This window comes from Aspergillus homomorphus (assembly GCF_003184865.1).
Source record: "Aspergillus homomorphus CBS 101889 unplaced genomic scaffold BO97scaffold_4, whole genome shotgun sequence".
Lineage (NCBI taxonomy): Eukaryota > Fungi > Ascomycota > Eurotiomycetes > Eurotiales > Aspergillaceae > Aspergillus > Aspergillus homomorphus.
Window position 1 is genome coordinate 17,304 of NW_020291890.1, and position 19,066 is coordinate 36,369.

At 53.0% G+C, this 19,066-nt stretch overlaps 6 protein-coding genes across 6 annotated transcripts; 2 read left to right on the forward strand and 4 right to left on the reverse strand.

The window, feature by feature from the left end:
• Positions 1 to 1,598: 1,598 nt before the first annotated feature.
• BO97DRAFT_173234 (uncharacterized protein) lies at positions 1,599 to 4,972 on the forward strand. Its single transcript, XM_025690319.1, has 3 exons — positions 1,599 to 1,724; positions 1,986 to 2,578; positions 2,676 to 4,972. The coding sequence occupies exons 2-3, from the start codon at positions 1,997 to 1,999 to the stop codon at positions 4,803 to 4,805; spliced, it is 2,712 nt and encodes a 903-aa protein (XP_025554856.1). The 5' UTR covers positions 1,599 to 1,724; positions 1,986 to 1,996; the 3' UTR covers positions 4,806 to 4,972.
• A 5,429-nt stretch (positions 4,973 to 10,401) lies between these two features.
• BO97DRAFT_403005 (uncharacterized protein) lies at positions 10,402 to 11,226 on the reverse strand. The gene is made up of 3 exons (XM_025694642.1): positions 11,023 to 11,226; positions 10,926 to 10,954; positions 10,402 to 10,858 (listed from the first exon to the last, which is right to left on the reverse strand). The coding sequence occupies exons 1-3, from the start codon at positions 11,146 to 11,148 to the stop codon at positions 10,624 to 10,626; spliced, it is 390 nt and encodes a 129-aa protein (XP_025554857.1). The 5' UTR covers positions 11,149 to 11,226; the 3' UTR covers positions 10,402 to 10,623.
• A 573-nt stretch (positions 11,227 to 11,799) lies between these two features.
• BO97DRAFT_337589 (CMGC/CLK protein kinase) lies at positions 11,800 to 13,264 on the forward strand (the record flags this gene model as incomplete). The annotated part of the gene is made up of 5 exons (XM_025691499.1): positions 11,800 to 12,017; positions 12,081 to 12,397; positions 12,456 to 12,751; positions 12,845 to 13,004; positions 13,062 to 13,264. The coding sequence occupies 5 exons, from the start codon at positions 11,800 to 11,802 to the stop codon at positions 13,262 to 13,264; spliced, it is 1,194 nt and encodes a 397-aa protein (XP_025554858.1).
• A 138-nt stretch (positions 13,265 to 13,402) lies between these two features.
• BO97DRAFT_383346 (cation diffusion facilitator family transporter) lies at positions 13,403 to 15,025 on the reverse strand. Its single transcript, XM_025693353.1, has 2 exons — positions 13,878 to 15,025; positions 13,403 to 13,779 (listed from the first exon to the last, which is right to left on the reverse strand). The coding sequence occupies exons 1-2, from the start codon at positions 15,010 to 15,012 to the stop codon at positions 13,538 to 13,540; spliced, it is 1,377 nt and encodes a 458-aa protein (XP_025554859.1). The 5' UTR covers positions 15,013 to 15,025; the 3' UTR covers positions 13,403 to 13,537.
• A 593-nt stretch (positions 15,026 to 15,618) lies between these two features.
• BO97DRAFT_458575 (uncharacterized protein) lies at positions 15,619 to 16,808 on the reverse strand (the record flags this gene model as incomplete). Its single annotated transcript, XM_025699235.1, has 2 exons — positions 15,619 to 16,593; positions 16,660 to 16,808. The coding sequence occupies 2 exons, from the start codon at positions 16,806 to 16,808 to the stop codon at positions 15,630 to 15,632; spliced, it is 1,113 nt and encodes a 370-aa protein (XP_025554860.1). The 3' UTR covers positions 15,619 to 15,629.
• Positions 16,809 to 17,787: 979 nt separating this feature from the next.
• BO97DRAFT_173392 (lytic polysaccharide monooxygenase) lies at positions 17,788 to 18,777 on the reverse strand. The gene has a single exon (XM_025690321.1). The coding sequence runs from the start codon at positions 18,684 to 18,686 to the stop codon at positions 17,811 to 17,813; it is 876 nt and encodes a 291-aa protein (XP_025554861.1). The 5' UTR covers positions 18,687 to 18,777; the 3' UTR covers positions 17,788 to 17,810.
• Positions 18,778 to 19,066: the final 289 nt, after the last annotated feature.

Genomic DNA, 19,066 nt, shown 5'->3' on the forward strand with positions numbered 1-19,066 from the left:
GATTTGATAATACAATACAGCGAGGACACGACCAGTTGCGACTCCGCAATAGTAATTAGCGATCAACCACACCAAACCACAAGGAAGACCTTGAGCGATGGCTTGGTGCACATCAACTAATTACCCTCTCTCCCTTTGACACGGCCAGGGCGCTCTCCTGACAAGCCAAGAAGTTCGGGAGGCCTTCAGCCTCCTCCTGAACCGCATTGACACTGCCTCGCCGCAACCCACTTTTGCCGCACACAGACATGGCGCAATCAGATTTGATACAGGATGCGCCTTCAGGAACCGCTGAGAGTTTCTGAGATTTTCTTGTCAACACTCGATCCGATGATCCGGCCTACCGAAACGAACTGCAATACTAGGGAAAGGGGAAAAGGTGGAAAAGAGGGCAAGGCAAAATGCTAAGAGAAGACTAAACGGGGAGCGTCTCCACTAGAAGGAATCCATTAGAAGTTCAAGAACAAGCAGGAGGTGGAGGAGGTGCAAAGGTGGAAGCATCCGGGGCCGAGAGAAAGGGCAACTTAACAAAGCATTAATCGTCGGAATTAGAAATTTATTTTTTATTCTCTCATTATCACTTGTCGTCAGCACCTTTACCACCTTTACGAGGCACTGAGAGGCAGCTTTTGAGAGTGAGCTTAGTACTACGTAAGTTATCTTTTTACTTTTTTTCTTTTTTCTTTTTTTATTCTTTTCTTTTTCCCCTCTACTCCATGTATCGTGTACACGAACAGGTGAACAATCCTTTTTTTTATTAATCTGAATGGATCAAAGAGGGATCTTACCGCCTGGAACGAATACATCAGTCATGACAAAGTATAGCAATGTCGCTGCGGATGACTTGGGATTGTAAAAGATCAACCGACGAACCATCTCCTGCTCGCTGGATATAAGACTGCATTTGTTTCCTGTTGCTTCATGGTCAGATCGCATGCGACAAGTTCTATAGACTCCCTGACAGTCTTGTTGTCAACTTTTTGTCAACTTTGATGCAGATTAAATTCTTCGCCGACCGTCGGCTCCACTGGAGAGGTTAAAAATACTATAAGAACCTGCATTATTACCTGCGTGATACCTCCACTATAGCCACTATAAGTAACAATACGACCATCGCGCAGCTTCCCCCACTACCGAATCAGGTATTCGCAATACCGACCTGCTTTCTGTCACTTCTTGCTCTCTGACCCTTATTATTATTTTCCCCCATTCTTCTCCGTCTGTCTCTCTTCTCTTTTCTCTTTCTACAACCGCTTACAGAAGAGAAGAGAGAGTGTGCGTGTGTATGTTTGTGTCTGTATGTGTGTGAATGTGTGTGTCTCTATACCACATCCCCTACAACCCATCCTTGTCATCGATCTCAACCCTCCGTTTCTCCCCTCCTCCTCCTCCTCCTCCTCCTCCTCCTCCTCCTCCTTCTCCTCATCCTACTGTATAGCCTATTTTCTTACTTCCCTATAATAATTCCTTCTTCCTCTCTTGTACCACGAATCAAACCAATTCCCTCTCTTCCTCCTCCCTCCCCAAAAAGTCGAAAGCTGCATCCATTCCTCCTCTGCTGGATCCCTCCTGCCGATCCATTCCTCAGGGCACGTCGAAGCGATCCTCACGAATTGCCTGCCCTTCCCTGCCTACCTCCGAATTCCTTAACTTAACTTGTCCCTGGACCGCCTGGGAGAGTTTGCGCATGGTTGGTTACATTCTTTCTTACTTCACTTGTTAAGGTACGTCGGTTCCTGCCTGCCTTTCGCGAACCCGTGGTCTCCTCCGTGGATGGAGGGGGAAGTTCCCTGTCACTCTCACTCGCACCCTCTGGCTCCCACCCCCGAATCTTACTCTCCCTCTTCCTCAACTCCCCTCTCCATTCTCGTTCTCCGTTCTCGCTATTCATGTCTTTTCCCTTCCCCACTCACCCTTTCGACCACCGCTGCTGCGCCTTTTCTCTCGTGCCCCGGGGCTGACAGTTGCTTCTTTTTTTCTCGCAGCGACTCCGACCATGCTGTCCGCTCCGGTAAAATCAGCCAAGCGTATATCGTCGCTGTTTTCCCTGGGTTCGACCAGGGATAGCTCGGCTCCCTCCTCACCTGCATCTCCGAGTATCCCGAAAGTATCCCCCGACCAGCTGCCGCAGGATGCACGTCCTCGCAGCGCCTCCCGATCCGCTCGTGTAGCCTCCAATCCTCAAAGCGACTACAGCGAAACCCGCCCACCTCTTCCCCCCGGCCCCCACGACGGTTTCGATTTGGACGAACCCTTGCCGCCACCTCCATCCCTCTTGACCGTCAATCAGGATCTGGCTACCAGCACCCCCAGCTCCTCCGACAGCAGACCCCAGAGCAGCGGACGCGGCCGCAGTGGAAGTCGACCGTCCAGTTCCACCGGATTGTTTGTGCCGGGAGGTGGCCCGGACTCGCGCCCGACCACACCATCATCCAAGCGACGCAGCTGGATGCCTGGGCGGGCTCGCGCAAGCTCAGCTGAACCGCGCGCCAGCGCGTCGGCCATGCCCAGTGCATGGATTGCTGGTCTGGAGCAGAAGATTCTCTATGATCTGGAACCTTTGTCTCGAGGAGAACAGGTACGTTCCCATCAATTAGCCCGGGACGCGGGAACCGCGAGTACACGGCTAGCCCACTCATTAGCGTTTACTAAACTCAATATTGGAAACACACTAGATCCCCGAATTGTGGAACGAGAATGGCGATACTTACGTGTACCTATTCCCGCAAAATACCGGCCGACAAGCCTCATTCAAGGTTCACTCCACGGTCTTTGCAGAATCTCCCTCCCTCCACTTTCTTGCCCGCGGAAACGAGCTTCGCAGCCCAACGTCTCTCGAGCAGCAAACGGGAAATTTGTCTCTAAACAGCCCCGCGGCCGACCTCGCGTCGCCGCCATTGACACCTCAAGACGGCTTGGCCGACAATGATAATGGCAGCTCAGGTAGCCAGCGACTGGCCTACATGGACGATGACAGTCCCGAGGAGTTTCAAGAGCTACACCTCTATCTTCCCATCCCCTTGAACAGCGATGTCTCCAATCCTGCTACTCGAATTACTGGGGAGGATTTGGAAAACCTACTTCTTTTCCGCAACCTCTTCGCTTTCTTGTTGGGACAGTCCTTGATCGCAACGCCCCGGTCCCCATCTCTCTTCTCCATCTTCATGGATGTCGCAACGCTACTGTCTCGGTTCGAATTCACCAACTTCGATGGCTCCAATTTTGGCGAGACTGCTACCACGAGTTTTGGCAACTACTGCGAGGAACTGCGGCTGGCAGATGTACGGAAGAGTCGCGAGAAAACGATTGAAGCCATCGTTCTGGGTGAGCGGTTGCGATTCTTACCCCTCTATCTTGAGGGCTTCGTGCACGGAGTCGGCAAGCTGGATGAATTGAAGCAATTAAGAAGCCCCAAGTACGGTCTCATCAACCCTGTGACCCAAAAGCGGTTGGAGCGAGGCTTCATCGATCTGGATACCCGTCTTCGGGTGCTGTACAGTAAGCTGGACGATTTCGACTTTCCTTCCGTCTTTTCTGGTATCGCCAATTCGGCCACTTCGGTTGAGAGTAAGGTTGTGCGTTTCAAGAATTGGAGGATGGCTTTCATGGAGTTCCGACGCTTCACGATGCAGTATTATCGCCAGAAATACGGATCCTGGCCTCCAAAGGCTCGCTCAAAGAAGAATCAATTCGAGGAAAGTGGTCTCAATCGTCAGGTCGTCAAGGATCTTTACAATGATTTCGCCAATCTTTACGATATGCTGGTCGACCGGGCCGCCCTTACCACCCGCACGCTGGACATGGCAGCAGAGACGTCCGAGACCACTGACCCCGATGAATTGATGGTCCGGGCTCTCCGGCAGGTTCTGAGCGAGTACGACCGAAGCACGCCGCCAGTCCAACCTCCTATTCCATTCGATATCCCGATGTTCCCCTCATTGCAGACGCTCGAGCGCAAACCGATGGATGCAAAGAAGGAAGCCAAGAAACGGAGCAAGAAACTGAAGGATGCGGACATCAATGCTGTTCTCATGGGCTCGTACTCCCGCGAGAGTCTGCGGCCCACTCCCTTCATTGAGTCGTTCATGCAATTTGAGCGCCGCTGTGCGCACGGCAAGAACATCAATGATATGATTGACTTACGTTGCGGCCAGTGGATTTTCCTGTACTGTGTCATTCAATCCCTCCCATTGGTGGTGGTTGATGTGCAAGATGTCAGGTACACGGACGCTGTGGAGTACTTCCTTTGCATTGCGCCCCGCGGCGGTGCACCGTGGATTCAAAACGACGGCAAGACTGCACGCAGCTGGTTTGGCGTGGCCAATGGTGCTGGTGTGGTCAGTCTGCCTTCCGATGTGGTTATCAACGGTGTGGAAGGCATTTACCGCCGCAGTCACTGCTGGCAGGTGGCCGAGCAGTGGGCTGAGAAGGATGCTATCCTAGCGCCACCGACGATCGAGGACCCGTATGACAACGAGTCTTCGTTGTCTTCACCGTACCAAGCCCAGCAGTCGTCGGCAGGCTCATCTTCGGAACAACAACAGCTTTCGGGCGGACAGCCCGCTCCCCTCATGACTCCTGGCAGCCTTGGCCCCCCTCCCCCTGCAATCCCTCGGCTCAACTCACCGGCTTTGAATCGGAGAGCAGAGCACCGCACGTCGATTTATCCCGGCCTGGAAGCGTTGCCGCTCCCTGCGGGTGTGGCCCCATTGGATCCTCCGGCTCGACCCGTTAGCCGATTCAACCCCAACATGAGCTTCGATGACATTCTGAAGCAGGTCCCGAACCAGCAGAAGAAGAAATAAGTCTTGGACAAAACGACGCAATAGAAACACCCGAAGACCTCCTTTTAGATGTGTATAATGTCCGAGAGAGGACCGAAGCATGAATGTGGTCCCTTGGAAGCATGTCGCTCTTCCTCTCCGGTGCTCCAAATTTCTTTTTCCCATCCCCTGCATTACTAAACCTGGTCGTTTTAGCTCGCTTGTATCCTGTCATCTCAAATTCCTTTCTCCTGTCATTCCGTCTTTTTCCTTTACCTCTCGTACTGGGCGTGCACACGTTATCTTGAATCTCAAAAGGCTGGAATGGCGTAAACGAGCGTCTATCTGAAGTTTTCTCGGGTCGGGTAGCGACAGTCAAGAACCAGAAGATTGTTTTAATATTTCTTTTATGTCTCTTTGGGTCCTTTGGGGCAGAGCATGTGTTGGGTCAACGGCATTGGAATCATGAATCTTGCCTTTTTGGAATCTGCTCCTCGTCCTCATTTCCTTTTCCCGTCCTCTTTGACGCTCCTTGAGCATTCTCATTTATCTCCTTGACTCTCCTTCTACTATACTTTTCTTGCCTGTGATTTTGGGTCGGACTCCTATGAAAGTCGCTGCTCCGTGACCGGCCGTGTCAGACAGCCTGATTTGATGTGATTTACACCTTTCAGACGCATAGAGATAATACGTCCTTTGATGGACTAGCACTAATGTAATGCACCCTTATACTGGGTCTGGACGATTACACTTGGTATCAGGGAAGGAATGTGTAGGACTGTTGTATGTTGATGGAACCTGGCACTCCCAGAGCGCAATTGCCCTGCCTAGCTTATACTGTAGTAAAGTAGCTTCAATAGCAAAAGTGGATAGATCGTTCAAATCTATTTTCACTTGTGTCGACATAGTAACTTGTCAATATTTTCGACCGAAGGCTTCAAGTGAGGGGGATGGGCTGTATTTAATGGGGGATAACATAGCCTCCGGCAGTGAGATATATTATCGTTTTCAGTGCTCTATACCTAGGAGCCTAGCAATCCCAGTATTCTTGGAAAGTGTATACTTGGTCCCAGTCAAGATATCTGTAGTGATCAGCTAGCTTACTCTTTCTGTTTCTTTAAAGATCCAATGCAAAATCTGTTTTTCTTTGCGTTCTTTCTCAACTAACAGATGTAGCAACCTCCCGGAAGAGTAGTGTACTGGCCGGGTGCATAGTTAGGTAGCACATGCTTACTAATATAATAGTGTACATTAGTCTCATGGCGTTCAGAGTTCAGACACGGGAGTCAATGAGCTTCAACCTGTCCCACGATCACTACGGTTTCCACATTTGATTGAATCTGAGTTGATCCAATCATAGATCCTTGGTTGACCTGTCTCACAGCTGGTCATACCATCGAGTGACTGCCCCATAGACCACCTAACGTTTAAAAGGCTGATTACCCTACAAACGGTGACTGCCATAAAGCCACGATACCGTGGTTTGCTCGCCTCATCTTCTTTGTCCAGATCCTTTGCTTCGAATCTACGAAACCTGTCGGTTAACAATCTTCTGAAAGTACTCCGTACCATGTGAGCAGGGGGTCCAAGGGGCTGGATCAGAGCACCGAGTCTCAATACTCTGCCGCAGTGGAGAAGAAAGCGAGCCGATCCCTCGCGCACCGGCGCACCACTGAGCAACGTCCGAACATGCAGCTAATTCAGTCTGTGCGTCCGTCAGGTCGTATCACTCGTGCTTCTGGCCAGTGACGGTCGGTCGTGGGCCGTGGCGCACCCTTCAATCGACACTATTTCGTCCCGGCTGACGGGCGGCTCTGCCATCAGCTCTTTTAAAATTTCTCTTTTCTTGGTTGACATTCTGGCCCCCATATTTTCCTCGAAACCTAAAAGCTTGAGGAATATGTGGACCACGGACCGCCCCTGGGACTGACCTCGGATAGTGTCTCCAGCCCTGAAACAACACCGACATTATAACAATGTCCAGGTCACGATCCAGCATTGCGAGTGACAGCCATGACCGTCTGGAGCCGCGGCTGCTGAGGGCGGCCGAAGGCGATCAGATTGCAGCCCTACAAACCGTCGTCGAACTGGCCCGCGAAAATGGCCAACTCAACGATACGTTCCTGCGCATCGGTCTCATGCGCAGCTGTGAGCGCGGGACCATTGCTGCGACCGACTATCTCCTTCGCATCGGCGCCAAAACCGACGTCGCCAGTCACCGGCCCTCACCGCTCATGCGCGCCGTGGAGCGGAACCACGTCCGCATCGTCCAGCTCCTGCTCGATCACGGTGCATCGCCGGAAATCCCCGACAAGAAGGGCCGGACGGTGTTGATGACGGCCGCCTGGAAGAACCATTGGCATGTCCTGCAACTGTTGATCGCTCGCGGGGCCGATGTCAACGCTCGGGACCTGAGGAAGAGAAACGTTCTGCATAATTTGGCGGCGGACAAGCAGTGCGATTGGGGCGAGGATGTCATTGAGCTTCTGCTCAGTACGAGCTGCACACTCGATGGCCTCGCCGGCCAGGACGAACTCGGTCGCACGCCGCTGCATTGGGCGTGCGCCACGGGAAAACTACGCTTTGCGCAGCTTCTTCTCACGCGGCCCCATGGTCCGGTCGCTGACGTGAACGCCGTCGAATGTCGGACTAAGACTGCGCTGCACATCGCCGTCACGCATGGCCGCGATGATATTGTCCAGATGTTGCTTCGCTACGACGCGGACGTGAATGCGCGCAGTGATGGTGGCTGGACGCCACTGCATAACGCGTGCGATAGAGGTTCCGTGTTGATTGTGAGGATTCTTCTACGTGCTGGGGCGCATATCAATAGCCAGCTGCTCAACAATAGGACGCCTCTGCATCTGGCTGCGGAAGCCGGTCACCGCGAGGTGGTGGAATGTCTGTTGGAGCATAAGGGCCTCAAGCAAAGGATCAGAGATAACTTCGGCAGCACACCGTTCCTGCGGGCTGCTCAGTTCAAGCGGAGAGATATAGTGTCTCTGCTAGCTCCGTTCAACAACGTGGAAGCTTTGTCTGCGGAAGCCAAGGGCGCATGTGAAGCGTTCGAGGCTACCGTCGTCGATTTCGGCAACTTTCACAATGAGAATCGCGTCAAGAAGACATCGGTCTTCAACCTTCTCTACGGTCGCGATCCTGAGAATCCACGCAAACAGGCTTTCAGCACATTGCCAGCCGATAGTAGGGCGACTGACTTTCGATGGGTTCATCTTCCGGCAAACAACTTGACGTGGGTTGAGGCTCTTCTGACCAAGTCATTTATTGAAGAAGGGGCACACGATGTTGAGAGCTTCAAAGGACTGGAAAAATCTTTCCGGTATCAGCATCGAGGACAACGCACACACTCACATTTTATGCGTCCTCTGTGTCAAAGTACTCCCCGAGCGCCGCGGTTCCATGAGGAAGAGAGCTCCGAAGAGAAGACGCCTGAAATGCCGCCACAGATCCTCATCAATGGACAGGCCCACGAGGTCCCCGGGACTCCAAAAGAGGTGAACCAGTCTCGAGGCCGGAAGTCGAAAGAGCACGCGAGCAAAACAGAGCGCAATGAACCGATTTCTGACACCACAGCAAAGAAGGGGAAAGGTGCGAACAAGAAAGGCAAGGTTGGAGGAGCACCGAGCAAGTACGAATCCAAACTTCAGAACAGTGCCGACCGAAACGACAAAAACCGATCGGCGCTGTCCCTTTGCAAAGATCAGACACGATCCAACGCTTGCAATGTGTGTATGTTCATGCCTTATCTGCACTTTGAAACAACAGAGAGACGCCAGAAGATGCAAGACGCCATCCAGCGAGCTGAGACGCGATGTCTGGCGCGGCCTGGCCTCACTCGGACTCCTACGCGAGACGAGCTGTTGATCAGCGCGCATCTAGTATCATCCACCACGTCGCTTCACGTCCGACGCACCTTGGACCAGTTCTTCTACCCTAACATCGACACTTTGACGCGAGACCAAGACCAGGTCGTATACCGGTACCAGACCAAAGGACAGGGCCGCGAGCGGTTCTTGTCGGAACCGAAGATCTTCATGGTGGACCAACTGTGGATGTGGATTCTTGGAACTGGGTTGATCGTGACCAGTTTCCCAGAGCGGTGGGAGCAGCCGAAGAATGACCCGCTCAATGTCCTAGACGGGATCATCGAAGATATCAACTCCAAGACCAGGGAGCCAGTCAAGTCAGTCTACGATCTGGCCATTATCATCACCACCCGCTGCTCGGGAGTGTTTGACCGTCACCGCATGGGCGACGAGGAGTATCAGTTCTTGGACATGTTCGAGGCATCCATCGGTGTAGCAACTGACCGTGAGACTGTTCTGTTCAACCAGTTCAACCGGGACTCGGCCCAAGCGTCCGACTGGTTGAAGAACCACCGCAAGCTCAGCCGGTTTGCCCGCACTCCACCACCCAGCAAAGATCGCGACACGAAATCTGCGGGAGAGCGCCGCGGCTTCAACGAAGCCACCGGCGACGAGTACTGTGAATCAGACGAAGACGAACAACCACTCTTCGTCGACAATCTCCTCGATATCGGCCAGGAGACCGATCTCCTCTCCGAAGCGAAAGACATCCGTGACGAGCTCAACATGATCCGCACCGTCCTCCAGCACCAGCAACACGTGCTGCTGGATTTCCAGGAAGCCATCTGCGAGATCTACGGGGGCCAGCACCGGTCCCAGCACGAGATCAAGAAACGCTTCAAGGAGCAACAGCGCACGATCGACATGCACCTGAAGGACATCGACCGCATGGACAAGCAGGCGGAGCGCATCTACTCGTCCATCACCGATCTCCTGGACCTCAAGCAGAAACACGCCAACGCGTTCGAGGCGCGCTTCGCACGCGACCAGGCGGCGGGCACCACGCGCCAGGGCAAGATCATGATGGTCTTCACCATTGTGACCATCGTCTTCCTGCCGCTGTCGTTCATCACCTCCATCTTCACCATCAACCTGGTCGAGTTCGGACAGTCCTCCGGCGATGGAACCGGCCAGCTGCATCTGTCGTATGTCGCCAAGTATACCTTCGGCATCGGCTTCGCCATCTCGATCCCGCTGATCATCCTGGCGTTATCGCTCGATGATATCGGGGACGCGTGTCAGGAGGGAATCCGCCGGTCGCGCCGGTGGATGGCGATGCGTAGGGAGAGGGGTCAGTTGCGTCGTAGTGGTAGTGGTGGAAAACCGGCTCGAGACGAGCAGGAAGCCATCCGGGCAACGACCTATGAGTTTGAGAAGATCTTGAGTGGGAATCGGTCGATACGCAAGAGCATCGACACGGATTTCGCCGGCAGTTTGTTGCCGATTTCGACGCGAGGCACCGGCCGGAGGGGTTGATGTGAATGATGTTGATGTTGATGTTGATGTTTATGATGATGAGCCATGATAATGAATAAAATTATGTGACAAACGAACAGTACTTTCGTTCTGCTACGGAAGGGGTTATGTACTCTCATGTGAGGATGCCATTGCTGTTAAGTTATAGGGTATTTTACCTTACCTCTTCTGGTTTCATAGCACTGCCTCGTGCTGGGTTTCGATAAAGGCAAGCACTAGAATTGTAATCATAAGCTCATGATAGACAGAGGTTGGTGATAGAGATATTGAAGTGTATTGCTGCGTCGTGTGAGAACACACGATAAACTTCAACGCATAGATGTATGTATAAACAGGATATGCACCTTGATAGATACAGGACTCCGACTGACTGAGGTACACATGAATCAATGGATAGAGGTTGGTGTATATTAGAAAGAGACATAGCCGACAGCAATATCAAGAAGCTATAGCCGTATACGACAAATGGTTCGCAGAATTGGGCATGGCTACCCCCGACATCAGGCCTTTCCCTTTGATTGATGATCGCCCTGGGACTCTGACTCGGGAGGGGAATCATGGGTCGACTGCGTCGCAGAAGCGGATCTGCCTGCCCGCGAGATGAATTCTTTCCAGGTGCCGTCCTCATGTGCATGAATGGACAGTAACCTTGTTCCATTCTTGGTATGGTACCCCACAGTGACCACTTTCTTGGGATCGTTCCTGTCTCTGCTGGAATGGTGAGGTTTCGAGCCCCTTGTGAGATATCACCGTTTTAGCATGGACTAACTAACACGTAGGGTACAATTGGGAAGGGACTTACTGAATCCTTCCCTCAACGACCGCTGGGTACTAGAAGCCAGTAAGCAGGGGTCAAGGCCCATCTCCACCAAGCAAAGTCGAGATGTCTATGCACTCACTTTGTTCTCGATAACTGTACTGGCAGTATTCACAGTGTTGCCGAATCCTGATCCCGCATCTTTGAATAGAGTTTCGAGGGAAATCCCCCTGTATGCGACGCCCAGTGCCCTGCTTGAATTGAACATTGTCAAATAAGGTTCGCTATGGGGATTGATTGGGTTGAGAAGTAAATAAAAGTATGTCAAGTGAATCATGTAGGGAAGTCGAACCTTTTGTCCTAGGAAGGTGTTCTCAACGATGCTTTTATATTCAAGTCCCACTGCCCATAAGTAACGCGGCCTCGAAGGATAAGTGAACCTGACAAGGGAGGATGAAATTCATTTGCTAGGAATAATCTGTACATCTTTAGTGAAGCGCTTCAGATGCGGGCGGTCTTCGGTCTTTGCCCTGTGGTTCATGAGCTAGAGACTATAACCGCCGGCCTATTTATAGAAGGATGGAATCAAGGTCAAATCAACCGTGGATGATGGCGCCAAAGCAGTAAGGCAGTAAGGCAACACTCAAGGCAGCCGATCTGACTGGTGAGCGAGCGGTGTGAACCAACTGCCGTCGTCCCGTCTAGGCCCACTAAGCGGTAGTAGGAGGAGGTACTCTATGGCGCCTTCCCCATGTAACCTCCTCTCTCTTTCCTCCGAGCCAAGAGCAAAGTCGCCAGGTGTGTGCGGGGTCTTTCTACCATGTCAACACTATTTAGAACTCTTCAGCGGTTTCGAACTTCCTTGTATTGTTCCGTTGGCACTGTCACTCCCCCTTCCCGTGGTATGATCTTAAGATCTATGGCTTCAGTCCCACCCCTTCGTCCGCGCGACTTTCCTACCTCGGGGTTCGTGAAATTGGACCCAAGTGAGAAGATAGAGGAAGAGCAACTCCCTTTCTATGTTGCTGAACGATACTATCCCGTTGATATTGGTGAGGTGTTTGCCGGCAAGTATCAAGTAGTCTCCAAGCTCGGGTTTGGTACTTCTTCCACAGCCTGGTTATGCCGGAACCTTGAGTGAGCGCCAAGATCGCCTTCTTGAGTTCATGAGAGCATGTCGCATGACTAATTACGCTACAGAGACCACGGCTACTACACCCTCAAAGTCTGTGTACGGGATCAACGGCCGAGCAATGAGATCATGATCTCAGAGCACCTGAAGGACTGCCCCGATCATACGGGGAAAAGGCTTGTTCGCCTAGTCCTTGACTCGTTCGAGGTCGCCGGCCCGCACGGGAAGCACACATGCCTGGTCTACCAGCCCCTGGGCATGAGTTTTACGGAGTTTCGCGACCTCCGACCGGACGGTCTGCTCCCGAAGGATCTTGTTCAGAGGGGCACCCAGCTTATTCTGATCGGGCTGGCTTTTTTGCATGATAACAACGTCATTCACACCGGTAGGCACCCTGCCCAACGTGACGTGTTTGAGGAAAATAGATACCTAAGACTTTGCAGACATCTCGTCTAACAACGTGCTCTTCGGGATCGAGGATCCTTCGATCCTGCCGCAGATAGAAGAAGATGAGATAGCGAGGCCTATCGCTCGGAAAGTGTTGGCTGATCGCAACATTTACTACTCCCGACCAATGCCGGTCAGTACCGGTATGCCTGTTCTCACTGACTTTGGGGAGGCGCGTGTGGGGGGTGGGAGGCTTAAAGGGGATATCATGCCGGGTATCTATCGGGCTCCGGAAGTGATTTTGGACATGGAATGGGACTCGAAAGTAGATGTCTGGTCGATCGGTGCTATGGTGAGTACGATTACGCGAACTGGATTGTGCGGTCTCATCACTTGGTGTCTCGTCCTTCGAGGTGTACATACATTGCGGCTAATTTGGCCTTAGGTTTGGGATCTCGTGGAGGGGGGCCACCTGTTTTTCGCAAAAAAGGATAGGGTTCTCAATGATGATCAGCATCTTGCGGAGATGGTGTCGTTGATGGGTCCTCCTTCTCCAGAGTTTCTGACGCGCAGTGAAAAGTGTCGTCGATTTTGGGATCAGGATGGTGTGTATTGTACTACCTGTTAGTATTTGTGCGCCATGGTGATGCTGATTCTTGCAGGTACTTGGAAGGGGACTGTGCCCATTCCGGAGCAGACGCTGGCTATACGAGAGCGGCAGTTTTCTGGAGACGATCATGTTCTCTTTTTGCATTTCTTGCAAAGGATATTCCGCTGGAAGCCGGAGGAGCGGCCGACTGCCGAGGAATTGGCGTTCGATGACTTTCTGATGCAGCCCGTGCTGGAGGATAGAGCCAGGTCGTGATGGGCGAGCTTGTGTAGCGTGTTTGTTGATCTTACTGAGCCTGCTCTTAGACTGCAGACGCGGTGATATCGCTGGGTAAGGGGTAGATGAACGACGTGATTATTCAGCTAGATTATTCTATACTTCCAGACATAAGTTGTCCAGACATTAAGTCATATCAGGTACGGTACAATGTGGCCCTTCCAAGCGGCACTGATAGCATAAATCCGTCCTGGTGGTCTGTTTCGAGTCCCCAACACACACACACCCCCGCACATCAAAGAAAGCACCAACTTAAAGCTCCTTCTTCAGGAAATGCTCCGGCTTGTGCGTCGTCTCGTAGTCCACATGCACATACGCTCTCTCCACATCAGGCAGAGATTCGAGCTTCGTCTGCAGTTCCTCGGCCACGTCGTGGGTGGCACGCAGGGAGTCATCGGGGTCCATCACGATGTCGACTTCGACGACAAGACGGGGCCCAGAGGTGTAGGCGCGGACGGTGTCGATAGCGGTGATCAGCGGGGAGTGGGTCATTGCTTTGTCTGGTTAGCAGACGGGACGTAATTTAAGGTAGGATGGAAACAACGCAGAGGATAAGAAGCTGAAACACCTGGGTTGAAAGGGGAAGGCATACAAATATACGTAATCAGCTGCTGCATCTTCGTCTCAGCCGTCACGCCAATCAACAGCTGGAACTCATGGTAGGCGGTATGCAACCACAGGGCCGAGACCAGCACGGACAGCAGAATGGCGCCGGCCGGGTCAATCCACCAGCGGAGCTTACTTCCACCGACGGACGTCAAGATACCGAAGCCATTGATGAATAGATCATTGCGGTGGTCCTCCCATAGGATGCGGACCTGGCTGTACTGGTCCTTGAGCGCGAAGCAGTACAGGAACAGGGCGAACTTCGTGCAGAAGGCGACGATGACGGCGACGACAGAGGGGAGATGGAACGAGGCGGTCTCCGACTCGGAGCCCTCCACCAGCTCGCGCACCGAGAAGGCAATGAGGATGAACGAGACGGCAGACATGAGGAAACAGAAGCAGATGTTGCCGGCGGTCTCGATGCGGGCCTTTCCGGCGGGGAACTTGCGGGCATCGACGCGGTTGACGGCCTTGTTGGACAGCAGCAGCGTCAGGTTGGACATGGGGTCGAAGATGGCGTCGGCCATGGTGGTGAACAGCGACAGCGACCGCGACGAGATCGCCCCGTACAGCTGCAGCACGCACAGCACCACGTTGGCCGCGAAGCTGCCGTACACCGCGATCCGGTATTTCAGCTGGTTGCTATTGTTGGTCTCGCGCGCCGCCCGCACGTGTTCCTCCACCGGCTTCAGCATCCGCTCGATGTTCTCGTTCTGCGTCTGGTAGAACCCCTGCAGTTGCTTCGACACTAGGCTGTGCGCCAGCGCCCGGTGCGGGCCCCCCCGTCCGCTGCCGCCCGTCGAGGCCAGGCAGCTCCGGTTTTGGTTTGTGGGTCCGGACCCGCGTTTGCGCGCGATGTTGGCCTGCGGTTGGATCTGTTCGATCTCCTCGGGCGTCTTCAGCTTTGAGGCTAGCTGGAATGGGTCATTCGCGAGCGTGTACCGCGGCGGCGGCTGGCTTTCCTCGTCGCTGCCGATGCTGACTCGCCGGTGCGGCGCCGAGAGCTCCAGTGCGGTGGTGGTGGCCGCATTGCAGGCAATCGAGGCATCGTGTGGGATGTGGGAGTGAGGAGGTAGGTGAGAAAGGGGCACCGAGGCGCCGTGCCGGTGTGTTTCTTCCATTTTTGTTGAGGCGAAAAGGGGGTGGTGGTGATGGTTGGGGACAAGATACTTATCAATCTGCTTGATCTTCTTATCAAGCGGGAACTAGTCCAGATCCGGTTAGCGAACCTGGACCCTGACTCAGCTGTTAGGGGCCGTGCAGCCGGCAATGTAATCTATAGTTACTTCAAGTGAAGAACATGCTCAGCCTACACTTTCTTATATCTCCCGGCTAAATACAGCTACATCTCAATGCGTCTGCATGACTTACTTAAAGTAGTAACTGGCATGACTTAATTCTCTCTGATCTAAACAGTCTAATTCAGATCGAACAGCACAATCTCGCATGCAAAGCAACCACAAACGCAGAAAAACCATTCAGACGACAAAGCTTCGCAACACATTCTCGAGCAATTCCCAGATTTCCTCCATCGAAATCAATACCGCAGTCGCAAGGAAACAAAGAGTCTCAACGCAGTCTTAAGCAAGTGACAAATAACAAAGAAATTTCATCGCACGAAACAAATTCACCTGGCAATCTACCATGCATTTCCGGCACGCCAATCCACTTCACCATGCAACACCACCTTCCTCAGCAGCAGGCCTGAAAGCAAAAAGCTTGATACTGCTCTGACTCTCTATGCTGCATTCTGCTGGGCACCTTGCGCCTGGGCGCCTCCGGCATGAGGACCTCCAGCCTGAGCACCCTGAGCCTGGACACCTCCAGCCTGAGCATTTCCTGCCTGAGCACCCTCCGCCTGAACCTGCAAATAACGCGTAGCAAAATCGCCCGCCAACCCCGTAACAGGACAAACCGTACGCACGGCCAACAACCCCTCAGCGAGATCCTCAATATACTCACGAGGCGCGACCGTCTTCGTACCACGAAACTCCACACAGCCAAGCCGCCACGCATTAACCTCGGCGACCATCTTACGCATCATGGAACCAGGCCGCGAGGAAGCATAGACGTATTGGATGGTGCTCAGCGGGATCGGGGCGCGGTTCCCGCCCAGCCAGCTCTGCAGGTACAGCAACAGGTCGCTCTTCAGCTCGGGGCAGGTGTGGCGTTCTGCGAAATGCCACAGTTTGAAAACGGGGGCCAGGTCGGGGAGCCAGAGGCCGTCGAAGAGGACGCGGTCTCCGGTCCATTTGATGAAGTTGCTGAAGGTGGCGGGGTCTTCGTCCCGGAGGGTCATGAGCCGCGTGCCCTGCCTTTTCGCGCTGACCATCCAGGCGTACAGTTGATTGCTGTACGGGCGGATCTGCTCTAGGTCCACGAAGAAGGCTGTGTGCTGCACGCCTACCCAGATGAGGATTGTGAACTGTTGGTTGTTGAAGACCGGCTGGTAGGTTGGTAGGAAGCGCGAGACGCCGGGGGGCGGGGTTGCTTCGAGCTGGTTGACGACTGGCTGGTTGAGGCCTGGCTGATTGACGCCTGCCTGGTTGGCACTAGGCCTGACATTATTGTTGTTGACAGTAGGTCGGTTATTGACAGTAGCCCGGTTATTCACGATCGCCGGATTTCCAATATTTGGCTGGCCAGTCACAGGCTGAGCACTTGCGTTTGCCTGTGCGTTCGAGCGGACTCTCTTCGCGGGACTGGAGCGTGTTACACATTAGAATAATGAAAAATGCAAAACAGTGAAAGAAAGCGGAGACACTCACGGGGAGGTACCGGTCTGCTGGGTCGCGTCACGACGAGTCCCGGCAGCCTGGGCACGGCGAGCCTGCTGAGGTTGGTTGGCCTGGACCTGAGGGCGCGGAGCAGCAGGCGGATTGCCCGGGCCCTGGGCGGATTCCTGCACAGAACTCATCCTGTTTGTGGGTTAGTGCACCGTTCGACGAAGACAAACGAAGAAGAATAAACGAGTGAGTTGTTGGCTTACACTTCTCGCGATGACTTGATACGAAACAGATAAGGTGAGTGATTGGATAGTATCGACTGTATCTTCCAACGAATGGACGAGGATAGAAGAAGAATAGGTGCCAATAACACCAGACGAAGATCGATAACACAGTATCACGATCAAGAGTATTAAGCGAAGGTGTTACAGAAAAAAGACAGAAAGACGAAGGCGAAAAGATGAGGATATTTATGGCCCCGGTTTGTTGAGAGCTTCGCTGTGTTTTCATTCACGCCTGTAGGCTTAAACTCCGCGTATGACGACGTGGAACGAGATTAGATCCATTTTTAAGGTACGAGCATACACAAATCGTGATAGACAGTGTGGGGATTCGCGGAAATTCCCAGCATTTCATTAACGCGATGTGAGTTTCTCAGGTCTTCATTAACGCGATGTCCAGGTTTGACTTTACCATGGCTGCCCTGGTACCGGGTGGCTACGGTAGATCCTCAAGGTATCAACGGAGGCGATACTGTGAGAACTGTCAAAGAAAAAGTTATTCAATTTTTCACCACCCGATAATCTTTCTAATATTTTTACTGGGTGTCTCGGAGAGGTAGTTCAAACGGATGCAATAGATTCAGCAAGTTCCTCAAGTCAGGCCGCATGACCAGCTGCACAACCCTGAGACCCGAGGACCTCGAAAGACCTAAGAAGGGTTCGGGGTCTTGCCTAGCGACCGTTGTTCGATTACCATCACTTCTACGAGCCAAAGGTATTTGCTAATGTGAACTCAGTGGAAACTACTTAATGAAGACGAGTCATGCTTTGGAAGAACTGAATAATTTTAATAAAGTAGCTAGTCTTAACAAAGAAGATCTAATAAGAATAGACAGGCAATCTAGCTGCTATCCACCTCTATCCTAACATACACATGTACAAGGTACACCCCGCATCATCCCAGACCAATATTTAGTTGGCGTAGTTGAGGAGAGCCTTGAAGACGCTGGCAATAAAGGTGAGCTGCTCCTCGGCGGTACCGTCGGTGGGGAAGGAGACGCTGGTGGCGCTGGAGCTGGAGTCGGCAGCGGCAGTAGCAGTCTGCTTCACGCTGGTGGCCAGGGTGGTGGGGCCGGAGGAGGCGATGTTGTTGGCAGCAGCGGGGGAGGTGACGGCGACGCTGGCCGCAGTGGTGGTCTCAGCAGCGCTGGTGGAGACAGCCGCGGCAGCGGAGGAAGGGGAAGAGGAAGAGGAATCAGAAGAAGAAGAACCGCTCATGGTGAAATCAACGCAAGACTCGTAGGTCTGGTCAATGGAGCGGGCGTCCCACCACCACTGGAGAACACAGGCACCAGCCTCGTTACACTTGTCGCCCAAGTCCTCGGGCATGGTGATGCTGAAGCTGGTCTCGTTGGCGGTCACACCAGTAGCGGTGGAAGCGTAGACGCTCCAGTAGACCAGGGGCTGGCTGAGCAGGGTGTTGGTGGCAGTGTCGACCACGGAGACGTTGGCAGTACCGGTGTGAGGAGCGCGGATATCGACCTTGAAGTCAACGGTCTCACCGGGCTTGTAGGACTGAACGTTGGCAGTGTTGTCGGCGTACTTGTAACCCTTGCAGAGCCAGATATCACAGGCCTCGGCGTCGTAGTCGTTCTGGCCATTGGTGATCTGCAATTCACCCTGGATGTTGCCGTAGTTGTCGGCCTTCTGGTTGTTGTACACCTGCTGGCCACAAGCCTTCTCCATGGCAGATCCAGGCATACGGGGCTGGGGGCTGGTCACGAAACCGTGACCGTTGACCATGGACACAAGTCCAGCGAGGGCGAGGATAGAGCCGGTTTGCTTCATTTTGAATTGGTGTTGATTGGGTAAATAGAAAGAATGTAGCGAAGGATCCGGGTATACCAGTATACCTGATGTTTTAAAGAGTGGATGGTTTAAAGGAATGAGATGGTCACAGACCGGACAGAAGAAAAAAGAATGTCGAAGAGAAGGACGAAGCGAACAGACAAGCCTGCGTGTAGAGAAAGATGAGAAGTTTCGAGCAGAGTAGCGATGCTCGCCATCCTATATACCAGGGAAACGGTGCAGGGGCCAACTGGGGCAGCTTCGTTCGGAGGTCGGCCGTGAAACGGTTCTTGCATCTAGACAGAACCATCCGAACCCTTGAAGAATTAATGACAGGGTGCCTCTCCACCGGAATATGGCACGATAGATTGACAGGTCAC